The 21,986-nt window shown below is 36.6% G+C and overlaps 2 protein-coding genes across 5 annotated transcripts; both read right to left on the bottom strand.

Annotated features, from left to right (window-relative positions):
* Positions 1–1,889: 1,889 nt before the first annotated feature.
* Positions 1,890–12,419, bottom strand: LOC112561156 (solute carrier family 15 member 4-like). Its single transcript, XM_025233454.1, has 8 exons — positions 11,524–12,419; positions 10,934–11,114; positions 10,333–10,462; positions 8,850–9,024; positions 7,692–7,808; positions 6,849–7,101; positions 6,334–6,429; positions 1,890–5,406 (listed from the first exon to the last, which is right to left on the bottom strand). The coding sequence occupies exons 1-8, from the start codon at positions 12,151–12,153 to the stop codon at positions 4,994–4,996; spliced, it is 1,995 nt and encodes a 664-aa protein (XP_025089239.1). The 5' UTR covers positions 12,154–12,419; the 3' UTR covers positions 1,890–4,993.
* Positions 12,420–14,717: 2,298 nt separating this feature from the next.
* On the bottom strand, positions 14,718–21,672 carry LOC112561170 (RPA-interacting protein B-like). 4 transcript variants are annotated; one of them, XM_025233482.1, is made up of 8 exons: positions 21,209–21,667; positions 20,338–20,508; positions 19,336–19,420; positions 18,092–18,212; positions 17,848–17,911; positions 17,085–17,216; positions 16,516–16,574; positions 15,226–15,310 (listed from the first exon to the last, which is right to left on the bottom strand). In XM_025233482.1, exons 1-7 carry the CDS (start codon positions 21,305–21,307, stop codon positions 16,545–16,547), a joined length of 702 nt encoding a protein of 233 aa, XP_025089267.1. In that variant the 5' UTR covers positions 21,308–21,667; the 3' UTR covers positions 15,226–15,310; positions 16,516–16,544. The 4 variants fall into 4 exon arrangements, with proteins under 4 accessions (XP_025089265.1, XP_025089268.1, XP_025089266.1 ...); XM_025233480.1 differs by lacking the exon at positions 16,516–16,574 and having other exon boundaries at positions 14,718–15,310; positions 17,090–17,216; positions 21,209–21,672; XM_025233483.1 differs by having other exon boundaries at positions 15,168–16,574; positions 17,090–17,216; positions 21,209–21,669.
* Between the last annotated feature and the right edge of the window lie 314 nt (positions 21,673–21,986).

Genomic DNA, 21,986 nt, shown 5'->3' with positions numbered 1-21,986 from the left:
GTTGCAAATGTAGTTACATACGTCCTTGCTCTCGTTCCAATTGTGTGTGTGCGTGCTTGAGTATGGTTGTCAGGGTCTCCAAAAGTGCGCATGTACATGTCAGATGACTCACGTATTAATGAGACAGTTGCTTCCTACTTTACACCATTGGTCTTAATATGTTTGTTACAAAAAAAATTTCCTCCTAGCATTAAATTACGGATATTAATCACGAAGTCAAGGGCTTCAAAAACTGAAACTTGCCATTGTCTACAACCATCGTGTCGAGAGTGAAACTGCAAGTGGTAGTAGCTTAACCTTAAGAAACGCTCTGGACAAAAATGGGCCGAGCGCTGAAAGGATGAATACTGCCCAAACGTGACGTCATAAACAGGGAAATAACTCTCTGGTCACGTAGTCCTGCTCAGTTCTAGACTCTTCTGTCTGTATCACAGAGCAAAGTTCATGTATCGCATCCGTACACCATGAGAACAGTACAGGCGACAGGTTTCTTCCTTGATGAACACCCACTGTCGTGTGAAAGAAGTCTCCCAGTTGGTTATGAGTAGTTCTTTGCTTATTGAACTTTTGTATAACGCTTCAGTGATGTGATCAAATCCCTCTAAGTTGAGATTTTTTTAAAATCACATGCCAAAGTTTCTTGTACCAGACTCTGTCAAATGCCTTGCAGAAGTCAATGAACTTGTGGAAAATTTCGCACTGATGTTGTCGGTGTTTTTCTGTCAGGATGCAACAGTTGAATGGTTGAAGATCTGTTCAACTGTGCTCCTGTCTGGTCTGAAACAAAGCTGTTTTTCGGTTACCAGTTGTTTTGATGCGATTCTGGATTAGTTTTCTTGGGTGGCTAATTAGAAAAGAACATGAAACGTCTGCACATTACAACAGTGCGGCAAATGGAAACAACTCGATCACCTCGATCATTAGCTACAACAATACAGGTGGGAAGGTGAGGAAGTGGGGTGACAGCAACTGATAAGGGTCATACACACTCGTCTAGTTGGAGGATGTAAATGTGGTTTCTGCAAAACCAACGACTGTGACCTCCGACCCCGTAATTTGCTCAGAGCATGAACCGACTTTGTACAGAGAACATGAAGCTGATGACACAAAGCACGGTCGCCACACTCGTAGGACACCAGGAACCTGTACTTGCAAGTCAAACTCTAATGCACACCCTTAGCTAAACCCTAACGCTAAACCACACACACACATGCTATAAATATTTTTAAAAAATTAAAATTCAGAAATGCATATCGAAGACATATCATAGAAATCAAACCTACAGCGTTCGCATACAGAAATGTTTATTTTATCCACTTCTGCCAAATCAGTCAGCAATAAATGAAGCAGCATTCTGACTGCTGGAAGAAAGGACAGACTACAAGGCGGTATGTGCACTCGTGGCAGAACTTCGTGGAGGGGATGGGGATTTAGTCGCGACCGGGTGCACAGGTTGCTAAATATTTTATAAGATGTTAGCTGACTGCAATGTTTAACCTTCAGCTTCAATTAAGCTTCTCTGTCCATTCGACCCCTGCTTGTTACAGGCCTCTGCGGCGAAACGCCTCAGCTACCTCATTTATCTCACATCCTCCACCTGCCTCACAGGTCAAGGGTCCGAGAAGACACAGCAGGTTGCAGGTGTATTACAGCGCCGACCTGAAAATCCGAGCATATAGCTACTCCTCCACCCCTGCACATCTTTTCACGAGACACAAAATCCGAGCAACCCAAAACAAAACAAAATTAAAAAACCGGATATCTTTGTTATCTACAGAAAGACTAAAGGTATTCCGGCTACAGCACTAGTGCGCGCGTACACAAACACACATTAAAACACCCACGCGATCACACGTACACATACTCGTGCACACACACAAACACATATAGAAATATGCAGCAGTTCTTTAATTACAATTATGATAAAATCAACGCAGCTGTGTTAGAAAGTGACATCTGTACAGTTCATTATATAAAAATACTTCAAGTACAAAAATCACCTAAACAGAGATATTCACAAAGTTTGATTTTACTCAAGTGGTGAGCAGCAATATTTACAATCTTTTAAAACATTTACAAACAGCTGCTATTAAAAAACCCAAAGAACAAGCGAATCTAAAAAGAAGACCCTGTGTAAAAGAACTCAGTGACACACACGCGAGCATTACAAATCACAAAGAAGTCAAGATTGGAAGTCAACAGCCTTAAATCAGCATAAAAGAAAGAAGAAAAAGAAAAAATCTTGTAGAGCATATCTGCACCCGTTTTACCTAACTGATTTGAATCAACAGCATGAGAGAAAAAAGATTAAAGATATATTTTAAAATCTACGTTAAAGAAAACAGATAAAAGCCATGCAGCAAAAATTAATCTTAAACAAACAGCTTTTACATCTCGGATATTGAAGAAACGTTTACAACCGAAAAGGTTAGCTGGCGGTTGAGTGTACATAGCAATACTGGAATAGAAAGAAACTTTGGCAATTAAGTGCAAAGCAAACAGACCGTGCACTGGACATGGGTTCGCTATGGCAACCGCAAATACCACTGGCTGACAAGGCGTAGTGCGTGACTGAGTTCGGTTCCTAAGCACCATGACAACGCAGTAAAACCATGCGTGCAGAGATCCACTCTGGCATTTGCCGGACACCTGACACGACAGGCGAGCCAAACAACTAACACTTAGGGACAGTAAATGTTAGGACGTTTACATCTCAATAGACTGTGTACGAGTGCGAACGTTTGATTTACCACGAATGTAGGAAAACAGTCTTTGTGGTATATCCTGCGCACACTCCCTCGTAACCCAGGTACTGGTTGCTTTATGCCGGGTCACGCGGTCAAAGCGGTATGGTGACGTGACCATTTCAGTCAGGACAACCGTGACGTCAGCAACTCCCCAGAAATTCTGAGGTCACGACGGCGGTCCGGTCACGTCGTGATGAAAGCGTCTCGTGAAGGTCCTAGGTTCAGATCTCGTCCTGAGGCACGAACGCACACACGCGCTTCTTTCTTATTGCAACTCCTGTTCACTGGTGGAGAGGGAGGTTCTTCACACATCTATTCTGGTTTTCCTCTACTTTTCTTATCCTGTCAACATACTTCCCATTATGCGAAGTCACCATTAAATGGAAGCACTTTCCTACCAAATTAAAAAATCAAGGAAGCATATTGCTCCATAATTTAAAAACAATCAGTCAAAGGCCTTTCCATCATTCGCATAGTAATTTAACTTATATAGTACCAGTCACTTGTGATGACAGTTTTCACTCGTTGTGATGCAAGTTTTTCTGAGGTTGATGACTTACCATGACAATTTTGTGATGATAACCTATGATGTTCCTTAATTAAAGCAGCAGTAGTGAAATAATTTATAATTACAAATGATACAATAGACACAAAAGTAAAATAAACATAGTTTGAATTAAACAACACACACTGTAGAGAGATAATAACAATTTTCCAGCATAAGCTGGATTCAAAGCACTTTATATACATAACATTGTGAAAGCACATTCTTTTAGTGCAGGCATCATATTCACCGTCGAAAAGATCTCAAATAAAATACTGTGAAATTAAAAGACGTCGGGAAAAAATGTGGCAACAAGCATGAAAGGATAGATTTGAATGATTTCGCATTAACAGGGAAATATGTACTGGCAATCGTATTTATATGCATATGTATATATTCTCTCTCTCACACACACACACAAAGGCATGCAATCATACACACAGAGCATTCATCAACACTCAGTCTCATTCTGTATCTGTATCATTCAGGATAATAATCCAGTGATAAACATACATACCTATCACAATGAATACTTTCCTTGTCAGCACTACAGATGACAGACAAACCTATTTAAAATGTTTTTAAAAAAAAAAAAAAATGCATCCACTATGCATCCTATAATGAATTCAATCTCTGGAAAAAAATACCAAAAGCTTTTTAGAACATGCTTTTACTCAACATTGTAGAAAAATGTACTTGTACCTCAAATATTTGATCAAGAGGAAAACAGTAATATACTAAATGTTGCATGATCACAAATCTTACAATACTGAAGCCAATGTCTGGCAAAATTTTTTAAAATGCTTAGTTTCCATCACATTAGATAAAAATTATAACCTTTTCAGCATCAGTACAGAAGGTCCAAGGAAATTTAATGTTCTAAAACTTAAAAACACTCCAATGTACAAGATTTTCAGGATTCTGAAAACAGAATGCAAATACAAGAAAACTATGAACCAAGTACTGTGTACAATATTTTTTTAAAAGTGTTAAAATTTCCATGGCTGTAAAATGAAAAATGAAAAAAAAGAGCCCTTTGCAATATTTTTCACTAGTGTTGTATATAAAAATCCAAATATTTTGGAAATCATCCAAAGGCTAAAGGTCATGCACCTTTTAATGTTGCCTTCAGTAGGAGAATGGACAGCAGATGAATAAAAACAAACTCTAAACATAAACATCAAGATTAGCAAGAAGAAATTATACTGCAACCAAGTTATAGTCAAGCATGTGTGATGCTTTTTGTCCATATCTGAGTTTTTCGCACTTGTCACCGGACACTCGTCATGACTACAGATGTTTGGTCACCTATACTCACAATTAAACATCATAGATATGGCACTTGTATATGCACCATCTTTGCTGCCAGAATGTTTCCAGTCTGTGATTATGTTGGTGTATAGTAATCTCTCAACTGCTGCATGCTATAAGCAATAGACTCCTCCTAACTTTTAAACAAATAAAATCTGCTTTTGTGAGAGACACTAAAAAACGTAGCAATAATTAATTGGGGAAAAAATGAACTTGCATCTGAAATTAGCCAATAATAAATGAGCACTAGCAAAATTGACAGATGTTTATAAACATGGATCTGCACAACAACCTTTTCAAAACTATTGCAAGCAATTAAAATAATTCTGTACAAAAGCTTGAATTAAATAACAACAAAAGTTACAAAGATTACATCAGACCTGTTCAAGACTCAACTGGTTACTCGCAACAAGTTTCGCTGTATTGAAGTGGAAACACTGTCTTCCTTTCTTGGGGCTTTTTGTTGAAGACTTCCCATATAATCAGAGTTTTGCTTTAGGATGCTTTGCCGAAGATGCTCGTCCAGATGAAACTTTTTTGCCACAAACACAAACAGTACAACACCAACAAGTTCTATTCCAGCAAGAAGGAAGAAAAAGTAATCAAGGTGACAGTATTTGCCTGCCACTCGGCAGTTGATGTCACCATAATCTCTGTCATTAGAAAGAAACCAAATATCTTCAGAACTAAGGATGTTGACAATGGCTGTGCCCAGGAAGCTGCCAATACCAGAAAAAAAGTAGAAAAGGCCCATGATGATGCCCTTCATGGATTTTGGTGCAACAGTCACCGCAAACTGAAGCCCTGCATAGAGTAAAGACACAAATAACAATAGTGTAAAGCCTCCAGGCTAACAGGAAAAATAGAATTATTAAAGTTCTTAAAAGTATTTTATGTTTTTTCATAGATTATTTCACATTCTAGATTAGATTAATAGATTAAAGCATAATCATACATTCAAAGTTAGTTTAACGTATAAATGATAAGTGAAAAGATTCTTTCATTTGCTTCTTATTTTGCAGGAAACATACTCACCATTATAATAATTTTAATGAATATTTATACACTGACAAAAAGATACTCTCAGAGCACTTCACAAATGAGAGAACCAACTTACAGACCTAATCCTAAATAAATTTACACTCAAGCATACACACATACAACAGACACACCCACAAATTAAATTCAGACACAAATGATGAAAGCACATGGTCTGGACATAGTGGAGTGAAGTGACTGATTTTGAAAAAAAGTCATTCTTCAGAAAGATAGCATATAATATCACTTCAGATCAAAGACTTCCTGTCCATCCCAACTTTCAGCTGTTGCCCTTGGGTACTACTAAGTGCCACATGCGAAAAACTGCCTACCAGAGGTCCTTTGTGTCACTATCCTAACTAAAAGGCACATTGACTCGTGGGCCGAACATATTACCTGGAATACTGATTATATTTGGATTTAAAGGCAGTCAAGCAACCCGAATTTATGGAATTGATAGAAACAAACTTCACTGGAAATATGACTAGTCTTTTTGGTAAACAAAACTGGTTAACAAAATCTTTGAAAACTTGATGCTGACATGTAATCCAACCTATTCCTGATGAACGGAAACTGTTGCAAGACTGTCTCAACTCACCCTGCAGAGAGTTCAATAAATAATGCTATTTATTTTTGTATTCTAAGCAACAGATATGAAATGCTTCAGATCTGGGTTTTGGAACAGAAACCTACCTGCAACGCTGGTAAAAACTTCACTGATGCCAATAAGTGTGTACTGTGGGATCTGCCAAAAGACACTCATGTCTGCCGCACGATACACTGTTGAACCTGCAGTAATGCATCACGTTTTTCTTAAATACAGAGGTACACATTTAACTTTTATTTATTATCTTTATATTTCATGTTTTAAGTAACAGAAGTTATATATTTTGTACAGGATAATGATATTTATGCATGCATATGGTGGCTACATTTTCAGTGATATGATACTGCACACAATAAATTAGCAGTCATTATTATCTCTTTGATTTATGAGCGGTCTCTGATGAACACAACTGCTCTCACACAGCCATGAATAGCTATCATTCATACATTAACTCTATGTACCTGTACAGTGCATTCCTTCCCCAAGTTCATGTGCACACCAAGATGCTTGGAAACACATCCTTACATACCTAAATACATGCTAATACGCACACACCCTCTCTCTCTCTCATGCAAACTCACAGCTCATACACTAAACATACCAATTGTCTGGTTTATTGTCACATTAAAATCCTCTTTCCCTGGGCATGGCCAGAAACGTTGAAGACGAAAGTACTCCACTACTCCAGCAGTGCACATGGCAACTGTTGCCAAGAGCATCCCAATGGAAATTCGAACAGTGATGCCTAAAGGACCTCGGCGTTTTTCAATCCAAGGATAGATGATTCGGTCAAACAGAGGCAACGAAATGATAAGCACGACAACGTCAAAAAGAGACAGCCAAGCAGCTACTATCTGCACAGATTAAGATTAAACAAACATGATGAATTATTATTGATAACAATATACTTGTAATAATAAGTTATTTCAGGACATTATGCTTTTATTCTCAAAATATTCTGCAAAATATTCATATATATATATGCCTAAAAATATCTTGCCAAAGGGTATCAAGATTAAGAGTCTGATGTCTGATGATGTTAAGTGAGGATTTACTGTTCAAATCACTTGACTATTACTCCCTACACCAATCAACGCAGTTGTCAACAGTTATGATTATAGTCAATTGACTGATTCCCCTCCTTGTCAGACTTATGACACTCTCTTTTCCTTAATGCTTGTTCCCTGATTCCTCTTTGTGTCTTCTATATTTGTCTTTGTTTGTCAATATGCTTCTCCGCATAGTTATTTCTACATTAGTTCTTCGTATTCTGTCTACTTCTCCTACTCGTCTTAAGTGCTGAAAGCAAGCTCCTTTGTGAGAATGATTATGCACTGTATAAATCATATGATTATTATTATTATGTCTAGTTCCTGATAAGCCCAAAGTGCTGTTTGACATTTTCCTAAGTAACAAGGCAACGAATCTCCAGTGAACTACATACCTCTGGATGACTTTCAGCAATTGTCACGGAAGTGTTTTCTTTTTCACAATTTATACTGTCCATCTGATTAAACGTCAGCCTCATGTGAAGGCCTTGAATTAAGAAAGTTGTCTCCATCTATTGAAAAAAGAATCATTTTGAAACTTTGCATAGCTGTTGTGAAATATAGTATTAGCCATTATGAATAAGAAAGCAACATAAACAGCAGTCATTTACAAAAGTGTTTTAATATTTTAATTTAATGTTTTAGAGCAACATATTTGTGTCCTTCCCAGAAACTTCTTAGTAGTATGACATGATTTTGCTATGCCACTTTTATGCTTGTCAAGTGTTAGAGTTAGGTTGCAAATAAATGAATAAAGTGCACTGTCCATGATGTTTTATTCACAATGGTATATTGCTATATGGATAAATGTGTAAGTTTTTTCAGGCATCTCCTGGTCTATTAATTCTGAATGGATTAAGTTGTATTGCTGTCACTGTTATTGACAAGTCCTACAAATGTGACCTCTGCTATTGCATAAATTCAACTAAACAAGGAATGTATTTGTTTTCCTCCTGCATATATAAGCAATTTTAGGCCACAGTACTTTGAACAGCATTAAATTTTGTAATATAATAACAATGGTGACTGGTCTATGTGCATAAATTACACTGAATAGTAACTCGTGCACTCTGTGGTCAGATCGAATGAGGTCAGTAGTGAAACTGACTTTGGGTTGTAGAAAAAATTACTAAAGGTCATGGTTGAATGGATCGGTGAATGAAATAGCTATCACTGTGTTAACATAACTGGTTTGAAGGATGTAACTTATGAACCATCAGGAACTCATTACAGCTCTTCTCAAGTGGTAAACAAGGCTTGAAAAACAATAGTGAACAAATCAAGCTAACAATACTCGATTCTATTAGGTAAGAAGACTGAAAGAAGCTTTTGATGCAACAAGAACTGTGATAACATGAGTGTACTTCTCTCCTAAGCTCGACGAGCTTGAAGTGTACACAAAACAAAGACACTGCTATTCTCAGAGTAAAACACAATAAAACCCCAAATGCTAAAAGACTAACAAGATGTCTTGAAAATACAGTTCAGGAGACAGTCATGCAGTTCATCTCTTGCACAAAACAAATAGTGATAATAATGATTAGAATTTGTACCTGAAAGTACACCAGCCAGTAGGGTATCAGAACAGCAAATGTGCAGACAATTTTATTCAACTGTTTCACATCGTCCACCAATGTGTCATGAAAAATGCCACCATAGCGATGCTTTGCATAGTCCAGAAAGGTCAGCTTTTCTCTCATGGAATCTGCCTCATCAATTATATGATTTCTAGAGGACAAATGTTAAAAAAATAATAGCTAATTAACAACAGTAACCTTATAAAGTGGCTACAGACAAGAATGAAACTCTGCATACTGCTAATGTGTAAGGAAATCTGAGAAGGATGAAAAATATTCATGCATCTGACGTGTTGCTAATTAAATAGCCTTTAAATCATGTACAAGATCTTTCAGAATTCTTTCAAACAGTTAACAATTTTCAGTTCAGCATGTCTATATAAAGTTTCCTGGCACATGAGTATCATTAAGTGAGCATGAATACAATCACACACACACATAGAGTAGATGTAGACTGTGTTGTATGAGGGCTTAGCAGTATATATGCATGAAACTTGTGCAGGTGACTACAATGTTTATGTGAGCTCACCAGCTCCTTTCCCTGCAGATGCATATTGTTTGAAGTTTTTCTGCCCATGTCAAAACTACCCCCAGTAAAGGTCCCCCAACTCTTCTGCCATGTGTGGTAAGGGAAAGTAGCTACCAGATTCTAAAATTTGAGATACTTATAGAGTTGTAATAATTCAGATAGATTGTATATTGTGGATTCAACATAATGCAAGTCTTGGCCAGTTTTCACAATAACTTTAAAGGCCAAACTTTCAGCTTAGGGCAGGAAAGAATGGTTCGACCAGAGGCAGGGAGGTGAGGAGCACACATAGTGGTCACTCTTTGCTACTTGCTTTCATCTAGCCTGACAAGCATCCTAACCTCCCTTCACCATATCTTATCCATTCTTTCCTGTTGGTGAAAGTCCAGGCTTTAAGATGGACCTAGACCTGTGATAGTAACAATCTCTTGAGACTGAAACAATAACTGGATACCTAATCTTGAACTGGCTTTGGTATAGATGTGTCTGACATCCATACAGGTACAGTGAATAGTTATTTGACTGGATGGTTGTGGATGACTGTGCGACTGGCCTATTAATGCTGTTTGGGAACTTGGTTTGGTAAATCAATACTTAGACAATTGTTTTCTGTCTGCATATCAAGTCTTAGACTGTAGAAATAAAAGAGTGTGTGGTATGAAAACAGTCCAAAGAAATTCGAGCAAGCTTACTTGTGTTAAGAGATGACTTTTCATGCTGACCTAGTATGACTGCATTTTGCTTAGGTTTCATGAGTTTCTGATAACTTAAATCAGGAAAGAATAAGAACAAAGGAAAGAGTGTCCTTGACACACACTCCCTTCTCTACCTCCCCTCCCAACTACCCCTCCCCCATCTTAATCTCCAAACAAAAATTCTGAAAACTTCCCTCAGCCCCCAATCCCTTCATTCTCCCCAAATCATTCAAACCTTTCCAGTATGCTCTTGTATGTTGACTTCACATGTTTCTGTCTTTTTCTGCGGCAAGCTTCAGTAATGATGCAGAAGATATTTGCCAGTACACTGCCATCAGGTGCTCGGCACACATACCACAATCGGCCTGAAAGATATGACAATGCCGACAAACAATGATTCATTTAAATCAAGTGAAGTCTGATCCTGTCCACACAGGCTACATATATTTTAGGAAACAACCTTACTACATCAAATGTGGAGAAGATTCAATCCTGAAACTACATCAAAACTAGAATGACCAAACCAGCAAACCAGCCAAAATTTATAAAGAGAAGGTAGATTCTCAAACAATAGCCATTTCATTAATCTAACAATCCAATAATATTTTTCCTTATTAAAGTTAGCTTGATTTTGTGAATATGACCCTTGATGCTTATTGATACCAAAACTACAGACACATAAAAAATTTAGTTTGCTGTCATAAAGGAATGGAAAATTTCTTTATTTAGTCATTCTTCTAACAGACTTAATGCTTGTAAATCCAAGGTTCTTATAAAAATGACACATCTTTAAAAATGCCTTAACTTTTCAACAATTTGTGAATCAGATTACACACCAACGATAAAAGAAAGTGCTGCCAATCCCAGGCAAGCAGCTGCAGCCACATAGCCATAAAAAAATGAATGTTGCTGTTGGACATAGGTAATGCCACCCAATGAAACAAATGCTCCTAAGTTCACTGCCCAGTAGAACCAGTTGAAGAAACTCATATGAGCCTGCTGTCCTTCTCCTGAAACCTAGACATATTGAAGAGGATGAGAAGTGATAACTTTTTGAAACAATGCAAATGAAAAAGAGAAGTGAAAAGAAGCTATCTTGGCATTTCAGCTGAGCAGAAATGGCAATCTTATAAATATATTGCTGCATTCTTTTTGAACAATTATCCTTTTTACAGCATCAATTCTCACATTTAGACTCATATTGTTAATCCATTTAATCTTCTCTTTTAATCTTCTAACAAACTTGTTATATCATCAAAAATATGCTCTGTATTGATTTAAAAATGTATTTGTAGTCCCAGTTAAGTGACAAGAGGTAAATGCATCAAGAATGCTACAGATATCATGCATTATGTATATGATGTTCAAATTAAACCAAACGTCATAATATTGTTAATATTATTTCCATACGTTTAACAGATCTCACCTGATCACTGCCAAATGGTGCTATATTTGCCTTCACAAAGCCTGTTCCTATGGCTATGAGAGTTAGAGAAATGTAAATGAGCCATGCACATTTATCGTGGAATGGATCGTTGTTTTTACTAGTGTCCGTGCCATTGATACCATCGTCTTGGTTATTCACCAGTGTGCAAATATATGGCAGTTGTGGTGGTGTTCCTTCTGTTTTATTTGACAAAGTATCAGTCCAGGTAATTGTTGGCATAAAAGAATATCCAATTATGTACACAAAAAAGGCCAAAAGCATGGTCTTAAAACGTCCAAAGAATGAGTCCGCAATCCATCCTCCTACCAAAGACATGATAAATGATAGGCCGAAGAAGTATAGCGAGGCGCCTATTGCATGATACGATGCCCAAAGGAATGGATTTCCGTTCAAAAACAGAACCAGATTGCTGGCTAGTGCATAAAACGCCATTCTTTCAAAAGCTACTGACAACAGAATTGTTGTACTGGCTGTCCAGGTTTTACACCTATTTCGACGACCTGCAAGGAGGAGCGAGGATGAAGTAATGGAGGATGAGACTGAATCTGCAGACTTCACACTATCCCTGCTGCGATACAGCAGCGGACGTCTTTCTGATAGGTCATCCATGTTTTCAAGCGTGATCCAAATTCAGACTTTATGGAGTTGAAGATTCTGCTTTAATTGTTGCTGCGATCATTTGAAGGTACGTATATCTCATCTGCTATGTTCGTGAGACTGGTTTCCTTACTCTTGTATCATTAACTATAGGCATAATGAATGAAACCGAAACGATTCACTTTAAATAGTCTAAACGAAAAAAAACAACATTAAGTTCCCTGTTGTTGAAATGCACAGGCATCTTGATGTCATGTGATTAGTCATGTGATTTACTTCCGTTCGCTCTTGTGCGGAGAAGACGACAGTAGATGGGAGGGGGAAACTTTTATAAAAATCTACCTGTCGAGTACTTCTAATTTAAATGTATATCTTACATAAATTGTTTAATCAAGTCTATTATTAGGAATGCGGGAGATCCACCTGCCATTAAAAGGGGACGGTATTGTGCTTTGGTTACGTGACACAAATACTCGTGACTAACACATACCCGTATTCAAGCCTCCACCGACGTACTCCTATTAAAAGCTTTACCTTGCAGGTTATTCATAGACCTGCCTCACAATACAGTTTTATCAAAATTAATTTTTAGTCATTAAATTTTCCTAAAATATTTTAATAAAATCGTATAGCGTAAGCCATTTCTTATAATTCAAGCAAATAGTGATGAAAAACCACTGCTTCCTCTCTTTCCCCCGTTCACAAACAATTAAGAACAAGATTTAACAAATGTTGCTTGATATATCTTTTATCTCCAAAGGGTCTTTTAACTTCAAATGACTATCAAGTTTACAAACTGATTAAAAAAAAATACATAAGCATTTTTAAATGAAGTACAACTTAATATTACAACTGAAATTACCATGTTAACATGCAGTATCAAGGCAACATATTCTGCTTCTTCTAAACTTGATGATCAAAATATGTATGATGAATACATCCATCTTTTCAAGACAGCTATTTTCATATTTTGCCAAAACTGTTAACTACAAGCATGACTATCCCTGGTGCCACAAGGGAAGGGTACTTGTAAATCTGTTGCATTTCGATCGTAGTGCTTGAGTCTGCATTGGGAGGTTATTAATTATTAAAGCATTTCTTTAGTATTTGATCATTCTCAAACTGCTCATACTATCTTCTGTAAGTGCAAAAGTGATATTTTACAACCCATACACAAACTAAACTGCCAGTTGGGGCTTTAACTACTAAGTGGGTACAACATGCTTCCACTGCTTTTATGATGTGGCTAACTGAATTGCTGATGCCTTGCATGTCACTATTTATCGGGAGGTGCAACATTAAATCATTTCCAGCAGTCCACATATAGTAAAATAATTTTAATTTTATTTTTGTAAGCTGTATTAGGGAAGATAGGTACCTGCTGTTCTAGAGCTAGTAAACTATAGGTTGTCTCCTCTAATTCGCCCTATTAAAAAAGGAATAAAGTCACTAAGTGAAAAAAAAAAGCCATGGCATGCAGAAAGGGTGTAGAAATAGTGTGGCTCCTCAGTCACATTGCTAGATGTTAGATTAGCAATGTCACATTGTGATGACACACTCTGGCGAAAGAGAGTGAACGCAGATGGGTGAAATCACAACCCAAAGAAAAAAGACACGAAGAGGCAAAAGCAAAAGGAAGAAGTACCTTTGGAGACTGAATTCGAGAAGCATTTGCAATTGGAAGAACGCCATGATGATCAACAGGAAAAAAAAAATCAACAACTAAAAAGTTTTAAAAAAGTGAATTTTTTGTTTATAACCCACTCTTATCTTAAATGTACCAAAAAGGGTAAAATATTTTCCCCTTAGGTCTCAGGAGTTTCTTTAATGCATGCAACTTTAAATATAAGAGTGTGGGGCCCTTTAGTGTTCCTAGTTGCAAGAGTGCCCCTCACTTTTATACTTATATACTATTTGTATGTATTAAAGAAAATCCCAAGACCTAGAGGAAAAAAATTGTTTATCCTATTTAGTACATTTTAAATAAAAATGTGTTTAAGCAAAAAAATTTTTTTTTTAAACTGTGCTGTTTTTCATGCTGTTCTTTTTCCCCAAGGCACTACAAACTATGGCTATGCCACGAGACAAAGTATCTCTGTAATGCTTTAATATGTAGTCAGCATGCATACAAGTATTTTGAAGAAGACATCTGTACTGTGGAAGACCTAGTATCATTTAGTTTGATGTCACGTATGTAATTGTTAATAATACAGACCTGCATTTGTTGTTGCAAACTTTTTACTTTGCTACTCAAATGTGAACACCTTGTCTTCAATTATTGAAGCCTAATGAAAGATTGGAAAAACTTAGACTGACCAAATGACAAGCAGCTGAGCAACCATTACATTTAAAAGTCAACCATTATAGGTCTGCACTCAACTATATGTGACTGGATGTTATTATGTTAATATCATGTGCCACAAGGAAGCAATGATCTCCTGGTTATTATTATTAATCAAATCACCTCACATTTATTCTCATTTAATGCAATGCAGCGTGCTAGTGAACAGTTTCTGGGATATATCTAATGTGTTTAATATGCCAGTATGATGAACAATATGGAAAATAAAAAAACAAATTTGAAGAAATCCATCATTTTATTGCAAAGTGGGCTGAGGACAGTTTTGTTTATCAACCATTCTTTTATCTGCCATTTTTTTATGGATGGGAAAGATCACTATGAACTCCACATCACAGATATGCTTATTTGTTAAAAACTTTACAAGACTTCCATCTGTTTATAATAACATGCAGTTTCAAGCAGATCCCAAATACTATGAACAGTGTGTGGGAGGGGTAAGATACAAAGGATAAGAAACACAAAAGACAACAAGATAGTGTCATAGGAGTGTAAAAACAAGACCCAAGAAAAGTTTATAACTTTGTTTATAGTGAACATGTAATTCTCTGTACACATCACAGTAAATTAGCTATTTTCTTTCTTTTCTTAATAAAATTGTACAAATTACGAGTACACCTGAAACATGGCTGAGATTGATATCCACAGTAAAATGGTTGCATCTAGCTTCCTGATTTAACAGTATCCTTTCTAAGGGGTCAGGTATCCATTCAACAGCTGGGCCACCTGTATCAAATCGGTGTGCACACATGTCCATCCTCAGATGCTGCTGCCCTATCCACTTGGCCATCCACTTCCCTGGGAAGCGGGCTGCAACAATCGGCATTAGGAATGATTATATCCACCATCTGCTCCCCACTCTAGAGCTGTGTGGGTTTTATTGGTTGTTTCCCTTATCAAAAAATAAGTCCAACGTGATCAACTCTCAAGAGTCTGCACACGTCACAAATGTATACAATCCATGTAAACCTGCATTTACATATTCTTCTGAAAAAAGTACATATATTCTTGATCATCTTTATATTTTCCATGGTCTCATCCACTTGTTGATTTTGTTTCTTTGTTGCAAAGTTAAATGTCTGTTCCCTGTTTGTAGTCTTTTTGTGCATAGATCGCCTACACACAGAGAAATGCACTCTGCAGATTCAAATATTATTATTGTCTGATGGGTAATAATATGAGCACCGGGTTCCATCCTGACATAAGACAACGGCACATCAGTTCTTCCAAGCCAGGAATCTTGAGGAAATGTTTCTTTGAATTTGTTATTTATCTCTAACGAGGTTTAACCTTGTCCAGAACTGGCATAATATGCTGCTTTGTGCGGGCTCCAAAACAATCCTGCACAAGCAATTCCTTGAGCCACCATGCAACACCATTCTACGATTCACACATGTTTTCCAGAATCTGTTAAGTCTTGCCATCCAAATCTTCAAAGATCACAAGCACTATCCATTCCAGTCTGGTAGGCAACCAGACAGGAGATACAGCAGACAGATCAAGTCAAAATGTAATAAAATGTAACCATATCTTCTAAGTAAAGAAAATAATACATTTTGAAGGGCATGGAGACAATCCTGCACAGCCAGAACATCAAACTACCCTTTGCTCCTTACATAGTGTCACACATTTTCACAAGACTGCTGTGCACAATGAAAATCACCTCCCACTCTATATCTTCATGGTGACAACTTTGTCAGCTTGGGTGTCTTCCCAGTTATATCACTACTAAGTCTCCTTCCCAAAACTTGTGATATTGCTCATCATGCACCAGAGCAATAACTATTTCGTTCTTGCTGAGTATATAAATGCAAAACTTTTACAAACTCATTCTCTCCCAAACCAATCGTATAAATGCATGACATGAGGGAAGACACAAGTGCATGCGTGCACACATACAAAGTAAATATTTCGTTCTATATTAGGAATTAAAAATAGTTGATGTAACTCAACATCTGCTTTGACTGATGTGTCCTAGCAACTGATCCAATGAGTCCTTTTGAAATCCTGCTTACGTCTTTTACTGTTCCACCATACAGATTTGCTACACGATAATGTACATGAAGTCACAGTCCTGAAACAGCATAAGGCAAGTTCATTTGTATGAATGAACATGAGTACTGAAAGAAAACCCCCAAAAACAAGTACATCACCAACAATACTTATCATAAATCATCATGTCGTCAACGCTATTGCATCATAAATTATGAAACAAAACTGTTTAACACAATCAATACACTCTAAAATGCCACAATAATGAGTATTTTTCATCTAAAAAATAATTAGCTCTAGACAGATGCTGTAAATGTTAATGATTTGTACACTTTGAAGCATGGTATGGTAAACACAATTATATTTTGGAATATTTTATTCCCTGTCAGTGCAACTTCTTTTTGCAGTTGATCATGTTAACTAAAAATGAAATAAATCACAGATTTAAGGAAAGAACAGCCTTTCTGTGCAAAAATTGGTTTTCATAAGAAATTTACTATGATAGTTATCATTTTTTAATACATGCAGTAATTGCAAATAAGGAAGAAACTTAACTATATAAATCCACTGTAGTGTGCATGAAGTGATTTACCTTACATGTCATGACTAAGTTCGAGCAGCCATAGTCCTCAACTACAGAAAACTGAGGGTGAGTCTCACAGTGGTGGAGATCACCTGCTGACTGTAGCTGCTGGCGCACAAACTCCAGGCCTATGCTGTCTTGCTGTTAACAGAACAAAACATGTCCTTCATTCTGAGCATTCACACACGAGATGAAAATCTTTGCAATGCCATAAGCTAGTGTTTTTCACACTTCCCCAGTGTTTACCTCCCATCCCTTCATATATCAAGTTAAGAAGATAGAACTTTGAGTGAGGTTTATTTGGTTACTGCTTCAATCTATATTCTCTTTTCAAACTTGGTGTGGGAAAACTCAAACTCTGTACACATTCCATGACTTAATAGAATAAGTAAAAAAAAACAACCAAAAATACAAATCCAACTGATTTTAGGTCGTTGCAGTTACAATGATGAAACATTTGATACAAATATTTTTTTTATTTTGCATTTAATATCAGCTTTGATAAAGAAAAAATGTAGACAGATTTGATAAAATTAAGATTAATTACACTTACTAGTGTGATAAATCATTTCTAAAGTATACATTGTAAGCATATTTCACAGAGTATGTCAGCTTCTGCGCAGATAGAAGAGAGATGTGCACACACACACATGCAGATATAAAAACAGTTAATATGATAAAAAAAATTGCTTTACTACAATCAACGATTGCTACTGAGTGGTTTAGACATTAAAGAAATGAATTATTTGACACCCTTTAGAAAAGCAGATACCTCTGTATCAATCCGTAAGCCACATTTGCAGAAAATGACACCTTTGTTCTCTAAAAGGGAATGCCTGGAAGACATATCATGGCAGAGGTTGTTAAAAATCCTGACATAACAATGTAGGCAAACATTTGCATGTGAATATAGTCTTACATTTAAACATTTGCTCATTATCTTCTTTACAAAAATGTTAAATATAAGTAGAATCCATAAGAGCTTATAAATAATAAAGTGTTTAAATTTTACCTACTTTTCACACAAGGGACAGATTATCTCCCCTCTACCGAGTTGTTCAATGGCGCTGCATAGGGCAGCTTCTTCTGCACGAAGACTCTCAGCATAGACTTCATACTCCTTCAGCAGTCGGACTTCTGCAAGCAAGGGTTATACAATGAGGTGGGTGAGTGGATGAAGGGAAAGCAGAGAAGAAGTTAAACATGATTATCACTCATTTGATGCAAGCACCATGAGTGGCTAGTCTCCCTCCTGTTTCTCACAAAGTACTGCATTGAATTACAGACTTAATAGTCTCCCATTCGCCATCTTTCAAGTACATGCATATGCTGCAGTCATCTGCTTGCTGGTCAATTTTAGTGTTTAAGACATAAGACTGAACAGACCATTAGGTGTGTGCATGCATATGCACTGCACTTGTGGATTTGTGTATGCTATAAAGCTGAAGATACACTAGGCCCAGGGCTTCTGCTTATGCAAAAAATTGCGTACAGTACGCACTAAAAGTTCGGAGGACCCCTTCAATTTTCGTCAATGGGGTCCCCTTCAAATTTGGGCTAACAACAGGGACCCCTTAAAAATCTGAAGAAGGGGTCCCTGGGACCCCAAAGAATTTAGCCTTAGCAGAAGCCCTGTAGGCCATTGGTCAATTTTAGTGCTTTGGTTGTGACTTTAGGGGTAGAATAGTGGCAGGGCTGGGGATCAGGTTAGTTTTAGGTTTCAGAAGTGAGTTGAAGGAGTGGGGAAGGGGTTTATAACCACAGCAACCAGGGACCATGTCATTTTTTTTAAAATGGCATTTTCTTTGGGAGATTGGAAAAGTGATACTTAAAAAAATATTTTAGGTTTTAATTGAGGTGCCCTGGAACCACAGACAAATTCTGTTCTCAAAAGTAGCTACATATACATTGGATTTATTTGGCTCAAATACATATTTAAAATATAACAATATTGGACAAAAGTAAAACATTCTCACTTAAAGTGGTTTTTGACACATAATAGTTAAATATTCTCTTTAAAAAAAAAATGACTGGCTCAGTTATTTGACTGGCACTGTCAAGAGATACTGGGTACATGCTGCAGCAGAGAAGTGCCTTTTGCCAATTGGCAGGAAGATAAGTGACTGTCCTGCTGTAACTGAAGTTATTCTCTGCATCCCTTTCCTTCTTCCATACATTTTACAGAGAATTAATACAGGAATGTATCTATTCACACTGTGTAATTTCTTTGCTGTAACATGTTTATTTGAAACATGCTCACCTTCCATCCTCAGCTCTTGCTGAATATCTTCAAATACTGACAGCATCACATCAATCTCTCCACAGTCTGGATCCCACATCTCCATCTGAAAGAAGCCTTCCTCTGGTCAGTAACCAATATAATAATAGTAGGAAATTATGTACCATTTATTTATAGCAAATATACCTTCCTGTATCACCAAACTAATTATCTTCAATATATTTTGTCAGACTACGTCAGCTTCATGCAAAGAAAAAACATTATTTTGTTACTGAAATGTGCATAGTACCTTTAGGTAAATGTTACAATTTATTATTCAAGGTTCCCCCCTCCTTCTATACTTAAACATCTTCCTCTTATTATTCCTTTCAGCTCCCAGTCAGACTGTAATATTTTATTTTCCAAGAAATGGGCCTAAGTCCAGTACAAAGAATAAATACTCCAACAATTTCAGTAGATACTCTTATCCCCCAAAGCACACTCCTAGTTCTAAAAATAAATGCTTACAAACATCACCCCATTAAAAAAAAAAAAAAAAAAAAGAGTTCACAAACTCTGACAATAGGAATGCTACATGAATACACTTATGAGATCAAGGATACGGTCAATGCGATGTTTGGGATCATAATTTCATATCCATGCAGTATCCTTGGATATTTATGACATTATAACTAAGCTCTTTTTTCCAAGGATGGTAATTTGTAGCTTGTAAAAAGGCACAATGACTCGTAGTTCACATGTATGTGAGAGAAGATGTAGGTGTGCATGTGTTGAAATTCTTGTATGGGTATGTATGTCTCACCATAATGTTGTGTATGTATATATATACTCAAATTATGTTTGTATATATGGTGGAGCTTATGAGCAAAAGAAAAATTTTGGACTTACTCAGACAGACAATAAAGTTTTGATTTGATTTAATAATGTAAGCAAAGGTGTATGAGTTTTGGAAATTTTATCCTATGCTTGGTTTGTCTGAAAAAAGCGATTTGCAAGTTATACACCTCTTTAAAAAAAATCTACCTCAGCATCTTCCTTTTTTTCGTCTCGAAACATCTTTAATTCATCCGACATAAGAGTCTTGATGAATTGGCTATTCTTGGTATCCTGATCTTTTTCAAGTATGTCCGAGTCCAGACCTCGTCTCTTGGAAATCAGCACATCTCTGCTTTCATGAAGACGCTTTAAACACCTCTGAAAATAACATAACATCTGAACTATGCCACGATATTTCTGAAATCTTCAGTTGGCTGGCTACATTTTAATGCATTTAACACGATCCTTACTTAAATGAATAACAAAATTATAACTACCTGTAAATCAAATATGGTTTATATTTTTCATTTATTGATTGGCCACGTGCTAAGATTAAGAAAAATATCTTTCTTTTGTACATTTAAATAAATGTCAAAATGTTTTACACAAATTAAAAAACCTAAATGTTTATATTTTACCTTAAACTGTCATACTAAATGTCGCAACATTCTTTGTTGGTAAACAACTATACGGGTGTAATTTTCTCATATTTTATTGACTGGCATTATACACTCTAACAAAATATCATGCATGAAACGATAATCTGATTCCTATAACATTAAGGATTTATTGCATATCAAATTAACCTTAGGTATATACATTTTTTAAGTCTTTGAAATGACTCCTTTGCCAAATGCTTTGAAAATAACAGCAACATGTGTTTGCTGTTTGCAGTGTGCAAGTCTGACTGACCAAAAACAAAAACCAAAAAAAGCTGAAACTCTCAAGAGTGGTGACAAATATGGAGGGAGGAAGAAATGGGATGTCAAAAATATTCTACCCATGAGTTAATCTTAACAAAAATTCAATCAAATCATAAACGGAGCTGGAGTATTCCTACCAAACACCCATTTCTCACCTCTCGATATGCATCCCTCCAGGGTGCTGAGGTTACTTTGTACATGGCTTTCCGATGAGCTACGACGCTGCTTTCAGGACATTTATTGTCCGACATCATTCCAGAGAAAAACAGCTATAAACTCAGTTAATCACAATGTAACGATAGCCTAATATTTCAGGGTGATTTACTTTAAATGAAAGACTTTAAAAGACGAATTAGACGACTTAATCTCTTTCAAAGGCAACTCGATCGCTCACTTGCAGATGTACGCACGCCAGTTAGGTAATCTCATATAGTAAGCTCGTAGAAGAAAGTGAATGAATCTCACACTGAGACTGTATTCAAACATGGTAGATTTAAAGTCACAATAAAGAACTAGTGCGGTATCATCCACTAAAAACATAAAACCTGTGCCTTCACCCGAGTTTATTTACGTTAAGAAAACTACATACTAAAGTAAGCCTCTACTCAAAAACCAGTCATTTTGCAGATTGATACCTTTAAGAATTTTTGTAGTAACAAGAAGAAGAAGGAAAGTCGGTTTATATGGCACATTTCTCAACTACATGGTAGACTATGAGCTAAAAAATACAATGAAAAAATAAAAAGCACATCTTCAAAGACAGACAGTGCACATCCACAAACAATTGATAGACATACTATAGCAACACGTATGGCAAAAAAGAGAGGACTGCACGTAAGCATGCTACAACAACATTGTATCAAAAAAGTAGTGTTGGGGGTTCATGGCAAGGCGGAGTTAAACCACGAACTAATATCCCTATATACGTCCGTG

Source organism: Pomacea canaliculata, linkage group LG4, assembly GCF_003073045.1.
Source record: "Pomacea canaliculata isolate SZHN2017 linkage group LG4, ASM307304v1, whole genome shotgun sequence".
Lineage (NCBI taxonomy): Eukaryota > Metazoa > Mollusca > Gastropoda > Architaenioglossa > Ampullariidae > Pomacea > Pomacea canaliculata.
The sequence above is the reverse complement of the archived record's forward strand: the minus strand, read 5'-3'. Positions and strand labels throughout refer to the sequence as shown.